Below are 12,712 nucleotides of genomic sequence, written 5' to 3' on the forward strand. Positions count from 1 at the left end.
TATTTCTATTAAATGTTACTTACATGATAGTTGATATCACAGCACAGATGATAGATCAGCCTTTAAAGGTTTGAGGTATATGTGAAAGTCTCTTTGCTGATAACAAAACAGACCTATGTTTTAAAACTAGAAATCATCAGCTGGAACATGTATAGCTCATAATTTGAGGTTTCCTCTCTCCTCATCCAGAACTGTAACCTCAGGGATGTCTGTTGCCCATAGGATGGTGAATCTGAATTTATGGAACACTGAGAAGTGTAAAACGTGATTCACATGGCAAATCTATATTTTGAACATAGATACTTTGCACCTTTGGAGAAAGATACAGCATGTATGTGCAGGGAATAAACATGGAGCTCATCTAGCATAGAGGTTGGCAAACTTTCTGTCAAGAACCAGATAGTACATATTTTTGGCTTTGTGGGCTCTGTGGTTCCCATCACAACTACCCAATGCTTCCTTTGTGATCCTAAAGGAGCCCTAGACAATATACAACCACAAGGACACGGCAGAAGGCCAGGTTTGGACCACAGACCATAGTTTGCTGACCCCTGATTTAACACAGTGGTTTTAAACTGTGTTCCTTAGAGCCTGGGGGTTCAATGGAGGCATCTCATAGCTACTGTGGGAGCCAAAGTGGAGTCTTAGAAGACTCACTCTTCAAGCCAAACTCAGTCCTTTGGGCTTTTTATATATTGGATTACTGTGTGAGTTTTTGCTTAAAGATGTGCTACCATGGGAAAAAAATTTTTAAAAGGTTGAGCACCACTGATCTGGTTTAATCTACTGCTTATTTATCAGAGGCAGAATCTACAGCTCAGAAAGGTAGAGGGATTGCCTATGATAACCCTGCTCATGAGTATCAGATTGGGAATTAAATTCAGATCTCCTGACTCTTGAGTTAGTTGTTGTTGGAGGCAAGTGATTTTTCTTACATCCTTTGAAATGGAATGCAGTTAGAAAATTGGCCTCCTTGCCTTTCAAAAGATGTAAATTGCATTTTATAAACCCTAAAGCAAAATATGAAGAGGAACAGCCTAATGTGGGGACTCAATAGTAATAAGAATTTGAGGGGGGTGTTATTATGTCTTTAGCTAAGCACTGACTGAAGGAAAGGCCATAACTCAGTGGGTAGCATAGTCCAGATTTACTCGGCACACATGGAAGCAAGGCAGTCATGGAATAGATCTAGGTGGTACTATCCTAGAAAAGCAAAGAATGGTTATACTCCATTTGTAGAATCATCTGGGGGCAATGAGGGTCAGTCTTATATAGATTTGTTCCTTTTGAGTACTTTGGTGTGTGCCTTTTGGTACTTGCTTTAGATCATGTGAAGTGGAATAGATATTGTTGACTAATTTTTGCACTCTAATAAAATAAAGGATCTTTAAAAACAGCTCATTCCTTGGTGCTTCTGTACTGCTTCAGTACAATGGTGATTGAAAACATTTCAAGGAGCCTATGGAGCAGTTCTTATGGCTTTGCCTCATAGAAGTTGGCTCAGCCTGCTTGGGGAAGGTCATCCAGCCTGGACTTCTGTGGATGGGTAGATCTGATTATCCCCGTTTATAAATTCTCATTACAAATCCAAATTTTGCATGTGGCCTGTCTTGCTTTATAAATTCTTTTTTGGGAAGGACTCCAACTTCTTGGCAAAGGTCTCCTTTGAATAAAGTGTTTGCCAGTTAAGGGGCATTTACCCAGCTTAATAGAGCAGATTTATCCTTATATTTTGTGATGGAGAAGTATCTAACTCTTTGGAAGCCTCTCCAGTAAAGTCGGACAGGTTATGTGATTAGCTAATGGTGAGAATCTACAGATACATTTTTCATATCCCGAAATGTTAATCCTTTTCTTCATCATTTATTCTAAGCTTTCCTGTTTAAACAAAACCCACCAATTTCTAGATTGATAATTTAAGGTCCCTCCAGTGTATAAATACCATTTCCAAAGGAAGAACTTTTCCCTTTACTTTACAGTGTTACTTAGTCAGCAGAGTGCCAGAATGACATGGATTTCACCCAGGCACATTAACTAGGGATTCAAACATTTTCCTCACCAGCTTTTTCTCTTAAGGAAGTTGTAAGTATGTGTTAAACGATCACCACATGTATAGGGCCTACTCTTGGGCTCCTTTCAAAAATGTTTCATGACTGCATTCAATATGCATGCTCTACATAACTCCCAAGGTCTTAAAATTTATGCAATATGCATATTAGGGATACAAAAATAAACTAAGTTGTTGGAGATTTGGGGGACAGCCATATTTCCGTTCTAAAAGTCCTTAATGTGGAATTTAGTGCCAAAAAGCATGACTGACTATACAATCTTGGAGACTGAATTGTCAGCCTTTTCTCATGGAGAAGCTTAACTCAGGCTACAAGGAGGACAGCAATCCCATTATTTAATAAGCACCAGACCTGAACTCAGAGCCTCTGATTACCCAAAGTAAGATGTCAAACATGAAGCTATTTTCAGGATAATTCGAGCTGAATGTTGTGTGGGAAAAGCATTAAGGTGGTGTGTGTGTGTTTGTGTACATTATCTGAATTGGTAGAGAAGCACAGGTTGGGTGATACTAAAAATGCTGGATTTATAACTGCTCGAGTGATTATTCTGGTGGTGGAAGTGATGAGAAAGGAAGGGGCTATTAAAAGTCTGTGCCACCTGTAGTCATGTTTCTGGGATTCTGCTACTTGTCATTATATGAAGAACAGCTGAGATAAATGGGAATGTTTAGCTTTGAGAAGAGACAACTCAGAGGGTTACGGAGAGATGACATCATATCAGAAGCACTGTTAGAAAGAAACAGTCTTGTTTTGTATGACCCCACAGGGAGGAAGAATTACTAATGATTGTGTCACAGAGAGAATAATATTAGACATATATAAAGTAGCCATTTTTAATGAAGTGACAAGGATTAAGAGAAGCTTTTGGAGATAGTGAATTCAGTGAATTTTCTGCCCTGGCCCCATGCAAGCATCATTGGGCCATTATGTTGGCAAGGATATCGTAGAGAGCATTTAAACACCGAAAGCTGAAGACTTTTACCCTGAAAGTCTCAGAAGCTAATGATTCATTTGCAAATTGTTCCATTTTCCACTTTCTTTGCTTAGGTGGACACTGCTTACAAACCACTGAAAGAATGTCTGTTTATATGGTAATTTCCCACATGGATTGAGCCATCATCATCATCACTTTTTCTCAAAACTCTTTATGCTCTCGGTGCAAAAGTTTAATGTAGCCAAAATCGCTGTGTAGGAAAAATGGCAGACATTCCAATTTACCTTGACATAGGCCACAATCTTCAAGGAAATAGTTGCCAGGTAGAGGGAGTTCATTGCGAAATCCATCAAGTTCCACCAGTCATGGATGTATTCAGTAAATCCACCATCCCACATTTCCTTAATCTCACCCCAAATGAAACCTGAATAATGGAGGAAAACAGTTTATTTCTACATAGGGTCAGCCCTGGTCATCATATAAGGATCCCTCCCTCCAAGTGAATAAGGATGAAATTAAGGAATGAATTGGGGTCTCAGTGGAGTGAAGCCTTGAGAGACAATAATCACTTGCTTTCCTACTCCACCTCCCAGTTTTGAACTTGCCAAACCTGGTAGGCTTTTCCTGAAAATGCCCATATGTTATGCTTTTCTGGGTACTACTCTTAGCATTTTTACTATAGTTACTGGAATGATGTTGCAATTTTGGGTGCCTGATTCTGCTTCCTTTCCATTTTGGAATCGGAATCATTTCATCAATAAATTAATTAGATCAGTATTATCCCATAGTCTTTAGTTTCCACTGGGTTCAGGAAAGAAAACTTCTCAATGTGTTTTGAGGTGAGCAAGCTGATCATGGATCAAATTACCAGATGTTGGGGCTAAAGCTAGGCAATGGGGCCCAAAATAATTTATAACTCATTTTTTTTCCTTTTTTCTCTCATCATCTAGAAGTTTTGTAAAATTTTACCTGATGACATGGATGTTTCTTCAGCCTTGGAATAAAGTAAATAGTAAAAGGTGTGGCTGTGGTCTAGGGCCGCACTTTCTCAGACTTTAAAGTACATGTGAATTACCTGAGGATCATGTTAAAATTCAGATCCCGGGTGGCACCTGAGGTTCTTTGTGTCAAATAATCTCCCAGGTGGTACTGATATTGCTGGTTTGGGGACCACAGTTTGAGTAGCAAGGACTTAGAAGATCATTCATTCCATTGTTTTTTTTCTTCTCTAGCGTCTTAGCACTTTTGTTCTCTGTTACTTGTTATCACTTCTAATTCCTCATCTGCCTTCCCATTGTAAGGGAATAAAATTTTTACACAAGTATTATAGCCCTAAATGGTCTATGGCCTCTTGAGAATGCTTCTCTCCCTCATATGAGTCACTCAGTTGGTGCCATCCTTGTCTCCTAGCCCATCTCAAATCATAACTTAGTTTTACCTCCTCAAGGATGAGGACTACCACCCTGGAGCACAGAGTCACAGCACAGTATGTGTTGGAGAGTCCAGTGCAATCTAATTATGCCTGGAGACTACTGGTAGGGCTGCTTTTACCATGATGTGTGTGAATTTCCCAGGTTTCCCCCTTGGTTGTGAAGTCAGTGTCCAAATAGAATGTAGACCCTGAACAATAACTGGGTCGTGTGGAGTAGCCATGAGAAATGAGCAGATTCATGTGCTCCTTGGTTATGGGAAAAGGTGCTTTGAATAGACTGATCAGCACTTGCTCTGCTTACCTTACTTGAGGCCTGTCCTGACTGATACTTGGCTTTGTCTCTAGACTAACTGACAGACAGCTTCTCTGTCCTTGAAGATATTAGGTTAGCAAAAGCAAGCCCTAGGTGTACTGCCAATCTCACCATGGACCAGACAATATTGAGTGACCAGCGCCTGGGACAGAAGGAACTACATTTCTGAGACTCCCAACAAAGAACTACCACACTGCATGGGGGTGGGGTGGGGGTGCCCTAGTTCAGAGCTAGTCTGACTGCCTGTTCTAGTAGTTTATTTAAACAGGACCATCAGGCAGTCTGGCCATAGCTCCTGGTCCCTTTGACTTACCTAGAACCCAAGGCAATATCATCCATTCCACGACAGTTGGGGGAGGCCCCTGTACATGAAGGTCTGTCCTGACAATGTGCTGAGAAGCCAGGAGAAGCATAAAGAGGAAGGTCAAATAGGATGCTGTGTGGCAGATAAACTTGATAAAGGGTTTCTTGATGAACAGCCCAAGGTTGCTCCTGGGTGAGATCAGGTAGGCTATAGACAGCATGGGAAACAGGAACCCAATGGTCATGCAGGTTAGAAGCTTGACTACCCAGTGTTTCCGCCGCCATCCAGGGAAGCCGTCATACCACAGGGTGGCAAGCAACTGTTGGCAGTTGGGCTGAGCAACAAACTGGGAAAAGAAGAAAACAAGTTAGGCATCTGGAATGTCCAGGAGAAAATCTACCGTCATAATACCTTTCCTAGTTTACAGTCAGCTCTGGCAAGGGATTGTATGGCCAATCCCCAGAAGAGGCCTGTTTTCTAGGTGCCTGTGAATGCATCTAACCCCAGAGACGGCTCTTCACGTCAAACTATGAAACTAGATTTTCCTTACTGTTCATTATTTTTTAATATATTAAAACAAAATCACTCTGTCTGGTTCATGCTTTGGCATACCTTCCTATTGTCCCTCCCACCCTGTCAGAGTTGTCCTTCCTCAAACCTGGTTTTACATCAGAATCATCCAGGGAACATTAAAAAATCTAAATCCCCAGGTCCTTCTACAGACTGACTAAATGAAACCCTGGGGTGTGGATGGAGGAGAGAGTAGAGCCTGGGTAGCTGTTTTACAAACTCTCCTGGGAACTTACATGCCTTTTAGCAGAGAATCATGGAGATATTTCATTTCAAATTGATTCACATCTGTTCATTCCCTTAGTCTACATGAGATCATCATCAGTGTGCACTCTGTTTGGGCAAACACAAACTGGCAGGGAATAAGCCCATGCCTGTAGCTAGGGTTTGAAATGAAAATGAGTTCTCTTTTATATTTTGTTTTTATTTTTCTTGATTTTGTTTTGAGCACCTCTTGGTTAGCTTGTAATGAATCAGGTTGCTACTGTGCCATCTATTTAATATCGTCTCTAGTCTAGACATGCAAAAGGAAAAAATATTGGGGGGCTGGCATTATGATATTGTATACTAACCCAGCTGGGATTTTACTCAAAGGCAATCTACAAAGTGTCAGTGATTAATAATTAAGGAATCATCAGCATTGCAAATCACTATCCAGCTGCTGCTTCCTGGTAAGTGACTCAACAGGGAGCTCAACTGTCAACTATGATTTTAAATACTGCCTACATTTGACTACCCCAGCTTCCCATGGGACAGGTTAAACAGAGCTGCACCATTTAGCTTACTAGTACAAAGGAAATAAACCTCTTTCATCATTTACCCAACACCAAAGGTAAACTTGCCTAACTTTACTGTTAGTTTATCTGTGAAGGTCACTAGTTTCCCACCACAACCATTCTTCTTCTCCTTGAGCACACAGCTGGACTACATTACCCAGGCTCCCTTGCAGTGAGGTGTGGCCATATGACTTATTTCTCACTGTGGGAAATGCTGTGTGGCACAACCAGGTCGGGCCTATAGAAGTTTCCCATGTGTGCTCCTACATGTTCTTTTCCTTTTCTGACTGACTGGGATGTGATAACCTGGTGTGATCTAAGGGCTTCTGTCAGCCCCCGTCCCTCAATAACCATGTTAGCAGAACTAGCCTGCTGAATAAGAATACCTGTTTTGGAATGTTACATCACGCAGAAAGTTCTGTTGTGTTTGAGCCATTATATATTTTGGGGTCTAGCCTGTCCTAAAGAAGATTACTGGTATGAAACTACCAAAAATAAGCTCTAAAATGTTTTCATCCTGTGATGTCATTTCCTCCAAACATGTTCATGATCTCCATTATGCCCTCACACTTCCTTTCGACGCATTCATACACAAAAAGACAAAATCCTATAGTCCCTTTCTACTCTTTTTTTTTTTTTTTTTTTGCCACAGTAGCCTATGCCAAAGGCTAGGATGATGAAGTCCAAGAAAATACAGAAAAGTCAAAGAGTAAAGCAAGACCTTTGCAGTAGAAGAACTGCTGGGAGCTCACAGTCTACTGAGGGAAACAGAAGTACAACAGGAGAGTTATACAGTTGTATAGTAAGGGCACCAAAAATGATATGACCATGGCATAATGGGAACACAAGGGAGAGACAATTCTGGATTGCTTAGCGAAGGCTTCCTGGAGTAGGTGATACCTGACTGAAGCATTAAAAGATGTGCAACAGTTGGCTAGGTGTGGGAGAGGAAAAGAAAAGAGAGTAAACCGCCAGAGCAGAGAGGATCACATGACCAAGGCATAGAGGTGAAAAAGAGCCTGCCTTGTATATGGGGGGCTACTGCAGTCAGGGTGGCTGCAGCTTAAATTGCAAGGCTGTGAATGGCAAAAGACCAGGCTGGAGAGGTAAACGGGTTAGAGAAGATCAAGACGATGGTCTTTGGCCATTAAAGATAGCATGGACTCAGCTGGGCACGGTGGCTCATGCCTGTAGGCCTGGAGCTTTGAGAGGCCGAGGCGGGGAGATCGCTTGATGCCAGGAATTCAAGACCAATCTTGCCAACATGGTGAAACCCCATCTCTACTAAAAATACAAAAATTGTAGGGCGTGTTGGTGTGTACCTGTAATCCCAGCTACTCGGGTGGCTGAATCAAGAGAATCGCTTGAACCCAGGAGGCAGAGGCTGCAGTGAGCAGAGATATTGCCACTGCACTCCAGCCTGGGCAACAGAGTGAGATCCTGTCAATAATAATAATAATAATAATAATAATAGTAATAATAATAATAATAGAGGCCGAGGCAGGCAGATCACTTGAGGTCAGGAGTTTGAGGTCAGCCGGGCCAACATGATGAAATCCCGTTTCTACTAAGAATACAAGAATTAGCTGGGCATGGTGGTGTGCACCTGTAATCTCAGCTACTCAGGAGAGTGAGGCAGGAGAATCGCTTGAGCCCAGAAGGTGGAGGTTGCAGTGAGCCGAGATCGCGCCACTGCACTCCAGGCTGGGCAACGGAGCGAGACTCCATCTCCAAAAAAAAAACACAGTATGAACCATTTTAAGAGCAATGAGAAGCCATAAGTAGTGTGTGTGTGTGTGTGTGTGTGTGTGTGTAGAGTAGTATAATAAAGCAGTTGCAACTGGCTCTGTTGTTTACTAACTGTGTAACTGAACAAGTTCTACTCTGTTTTTTAATGTGTTCCTCTAAAGAATGGAGATAATAATATCTACCTTGTAGGGTTGGTGTGAGGATTAAGATCAGTTACTACATACGAAGTGCTTAGAACTATGCCTGGCACATAGTAAGGGCTCATTAAATCAGCTACATATATTATTATGCATGTAAGAAAATTAGATTTAGGTGTTGAAAAGATCCTTCTGGTTGCTGGGTGGAGGATGGATTAGAAGCAGAGGGCAGTCAAAACTAGAGGCAGAAAGATTAGTTAGAAAACTGTTGTCAATCTTGAACAAAATGATCGTGACTTAGACTAAGGAAATGGCAGTGGAAATGGAGAGATGTGGTCAGATTTGAAATGCAGTGAGGAGGTAGAATTGGCAGGATGTGCTGATGGATGGGGAATGGAGTAATGGATGGGGTGTGGGAGGTAAAGGGGAGGGAGGCTTCTCATTCAGGTGAATTAGTGATGGTAGTGCCATTAACTGAGAGAGGGAACACTGAAGATGAAACAGGTTTATGGAAGTGCATGCCTTTTTAAGCCTGTCAAATTAGATTTGTCTGTGAGACATCTAAATGGAGATATCCGGATTGACATGAAATACTGATGTTATTTGGCAGGGATTAGCAGATTTTTCTGTAAAGGGCCACATAGTGTGGCTTTGCAGGCCACACTGTCACTGTTGTAGCTACCCAACTCAGCTGTTGCAGTGCAAACTCAGCCATAGACAATATGTACATGAATGGGCTTAGCTGTGTGCCAATAAAACTTTATTCGCACCAACAGGCAGCAAATTGTAGTTTGCCAATCTCTGTCCTATGCTACTGCATCAGCCTGAACCAGACACACATTTGGAGCTCTTCCGCAATGGCCTTGATGACCTCATGTGACTTCCCCTTATGTATTCCCAGGAACTCCAACCCCAGAAATCACTTTCTGCTAAGGCACAAATGCAGAAGTGAAGCTTCTTTTAATAGTGGATATATCACCCAACCTTTATCTTCAATGCCTCTGCTCTGATTTTCAATTTGGCTCAAGCTGGGCAATTTTAAAGTTGGACAGGTTTTTATCTTCTATTTTTATATCTGACAGAAGTAGTGTAGGGTGGTGTGGATTCTGGCAGAACAAACTGCAATTAGAATATGATAAAGGAAATTTTTACTAAGCCACCATGTAGTATCTAATCTAAACACATTTTTGAGCTTTGAAAGCACAATCCTGATTCTGCTTGCATGCTGAAGTTCACATTTGACAGGTTATTTAATCAATCTCTAGTCGATTCTAAGAACGCCTCAGAAAGAAGAATTACCGGAAAAACTGCAGAGTGTGTACCCACTAGATGCCTTATTGCACAAAAACCTAAACTGTCCAGAGCCTGGAGCAGTAGGATTTTATTTTAATGAAGTCCAATTTGTAGTTTTTGTTGTTGTTGTAAGAATTAAGGAAAGAGGAGAGAAACAAGAAGGTCGGCTCGACAGTCAACAGGTTTATTTCCAACCGGGGAGGGATGTCTGACTGAGTTAGGTCAGAAGTAGCAATCTCTTACAGACTAAGAGTTTTTAAGGATTCAGGGTGGGAGAGTTTATCAGAGGCTTGGACTGCTTCTGTGTCTCTTTGTTGTGCTTATCTGGGAGGGAGAGTTGTGTGTCTGTTCCCCTACATCTTTCTGTAGCTGCAGGCATATCCCTGGAGTCTGCTTTTAGCTTCCCTATCTTAGTGTACCTGAAGGGAAAAGAATGTGCTTATTAAGGCCCACTGTTTTACTGGAGCCCATTGTATGAGGGTGAAGTTTGGCAGTTACCCAAGAGACTTTCCCCTGCCTTCCTCGGTGCCCCAGCCTTCTTATCTGTGTTTTACTGTCTACTCTTTTTTGGCTGCTTGTAGTTAGAAAAGAAGTGATTTCCTTGAAATGCATGAAGCTGGAAAGGCAGCTGGAACTTAAAGTGGCGGTGTTTGTCTGAGATGATGGTGGTCCTGCTCTGTCATTCCAGACCCTACAGTTATAAAAGGACAAGGGGCGACGTGTTCTTTCTGGCTACTTCCTGCTGATGGGGGGAGCAGAAAGTTTTTTGGTCTTGGATTGACTGCAGGAGCAACACCGTTTGTAGATGTTTTTGGATAGTTGTCTGCAAAATGGGCATGATTCTGTCGGCTTTTATGATTTCCAGCTTACAATTTTTTTTTTCATTGTTAGGACGTTTTTCTGGGCTGTTAGAGGTTGCTTTCTCAGCTCTTTAGGCTTTGACTTGAGTGTGATGTATCCAGGAGTCGATTTCGGTAACGGATATAATTTAAACTGTAGAAGATAATAAAAGTTGAAAAACATTAGGCAAGACTAGAATTTAACAACAGGTGTGCTATAGTTTTTGAAACATAATTTTTACTTTTCAGTTTCCTATTTTTATTAAAAGACAAATTATGGTAGGACTGGTTTGCTTTATTATATTTGGCTTAATTATTTGTATACAATGCACCAAGAATAATTATTTGCCACACAGGCCTTTTAAATCGGCTTTGATGGAACTCTGTTATATAGAAGGAATTTGAGATAAGACTTGTTAAAGCCAAGCCCAGCCATGGATTTGTACCATTAAATACCTATGAGTTGGGTGAATTCATTTCTTATTAAGGTTTTAAGATAACTTGGGGTTCCTGGCCTGTCAGAAAGTGACATTCTTTACTTACTACAAATCAGAAATCCTGTACAGGGAATGCGTACACAAAATATGAGGCCAGTTTCCAAGGGTTTTATTGGTTCCGTAAGTCAAGTTTGATTCCTTAAAGGAGAGCGCACCATTGCAGTAAAAGCCTTGGTAAAATAACCAGTCTTTTTTTTTTTTTTAATTGTGTTCTGTTAGAAAAGAAAATAGATTCTTATTGCATTGATGCAAACAACTATATCGTTGTAATTTAAGAATACTTACAACTAGTTTGTTTGTTTGTTTGTTTGTTTTTTGAGACGGAGTCTCGCTCTGTCGCCCAGGCTGACTCACTCAACTCCTCCGGTTTATCCATTCTCTGCCTCACCTTCGTACTGGGACCAAGCCCCCACCATCCCACTAATTTTTTTTTTTTTTTTTTTTTTTTTTGGTTTCACCGTGTTAGCCAGGATGGTCTCAATCTCCTCACCTCGTGATCCGCTCACCTCAGCCTCCCAAAGTGCTGGGATTACAGGCGTGAGCCACTGCGCCTGGCCTACTTATAACTAGTTTTTAAATTCTAGAGGAACTAGGCACAGAGAAGCAAACACGCTTTAAATTCTATTCACAGGAGTATACTTTACTTAGTTGTTAAAGGCTGTAGCTAGCTTAAGACAAGTTTTCTTGACTCTGAAAAATGAGATAAAGATTAGCAGTGTTCTAAGTAAAAGGTAAAAATTTGTTTTTGTTTTTTATTAGTTTATTCCATTTTATTAACCTTTGTTTTGCTTTATGTTTATAAACATTTTAGCTTTTTATGAGTTCTGTACGTTTTGTTGTTGTTATGAGTAACCGGCGTTTGAGAGCACTTGTTAAAGTTCCAAAGCTTGAATATAAACAATGTTTTGAAGAGAATTAAAACAAAATAACAATTGTCTGTAAATAACAAAATGTCCAGTTTGGATACAGTTAGAAACACAATTGACAAAGAAATTTGGTTATTTTTGTGGCTTACAATAACCCAACATAACAACTTTAATTGTGATTAATAGCACATATTCAGACATAAGAACCTTAGAAATTCCATACAGTTTTGGAACATATGTTAATAATATTCCCTAAAATATAACGTATTAGACATTTTATTTTATAATATTCCCTAAAATATAATGTATTAGACCTTATTTTCTCAATTTTATGTTGCCAAATAATCCTGTTTACCTCTTTTTTGGATGGTTCAGGGGTCCTGTGAAGCACTCAAAAGCCAACCTTGAAAGTAAAGTTTGATTTTGAGAAGGCTGTTAAATATGTTTAAAATTTAAAACCCTTGATATTATGAAACAGAACTTTAGATTATCATAAGTTGTTTTTCTGTTTGTTTGTTTTGTTTTGTTTTGCCAAAATGATAACAATCTGGAAAACCAAAAACCGTTTATTAGCCTTTTCAATTACATGAAAATTGTGTTTAAGAGAGAAAGTTAAATTTTACCCTTGCATTAGTTTGCTATTAATGTTAACCTTAATTTTAATGAAACCTTATAGATAATTCTGTTTAATTTTAACCAGTTTGACCATGAAGTAAGATTTTTACATACCTGTTATAACCCTTGACAAGTTTTGCTAAAGAGTAGATTAGCATCTTAAGAAAACTTTGTGGTGCTTTTATTTGAGTGTTTAATTTACAGAAAAGAAATATAATATTCTTTTGAGTTTAGTTAACGTGTTTACACAGAGTTTTATTTTCAGGATTAGTTTTTATAGTGTCTTTATAATTTGCTTAAACCATTCACTTTATTTTA

General features: G+C 40.0%; 1 protein-coding gene across 1 annotated transcript in view; it reads right to left on the reverse strand.

Moving 5' to 3' along the window:
* Positions 1 to 12,712, reverse strand: part of TRPC5 (transient receptor potential cation channel subfamily C member 5) — a 317,096-nt gene that overhangs the window by 76,235 nt on the left and 228,149 nt on the right. The window contains exons 3-4 of the mRNA XM_032756245.2: positions 5,062 to 5,398; positions 3,288 to 3,427 (exon numbers count right to left, since the gene is read on the reverse strand). Coding sequence (XP_032612136.2) covers positions 3,288 to 3,427; positions 5,062 to 5,398 — 477 coding nt within the window. The remainder of the gene's footprint in view (positions 1 to 3,287; positions 3,428 to 5,061; positions 5,399 to 12,712) is intronic.

Source organism: Hylobates moloch, unplaced genomic scaffold, assembly GCF_009828535.3.
Source record: "Hylobates moloch isolate HMO894 unplaced genomic scaffold, HMol_V3 SCAFFOLD_7, whole genome shotgun sequence".
Classification (NCBI taxonomy): Eukaryota; Metazoa; Chordata; class Mammalia; order Primates; family Hylobatidae; genus Hylobates; species Hylobates moloch.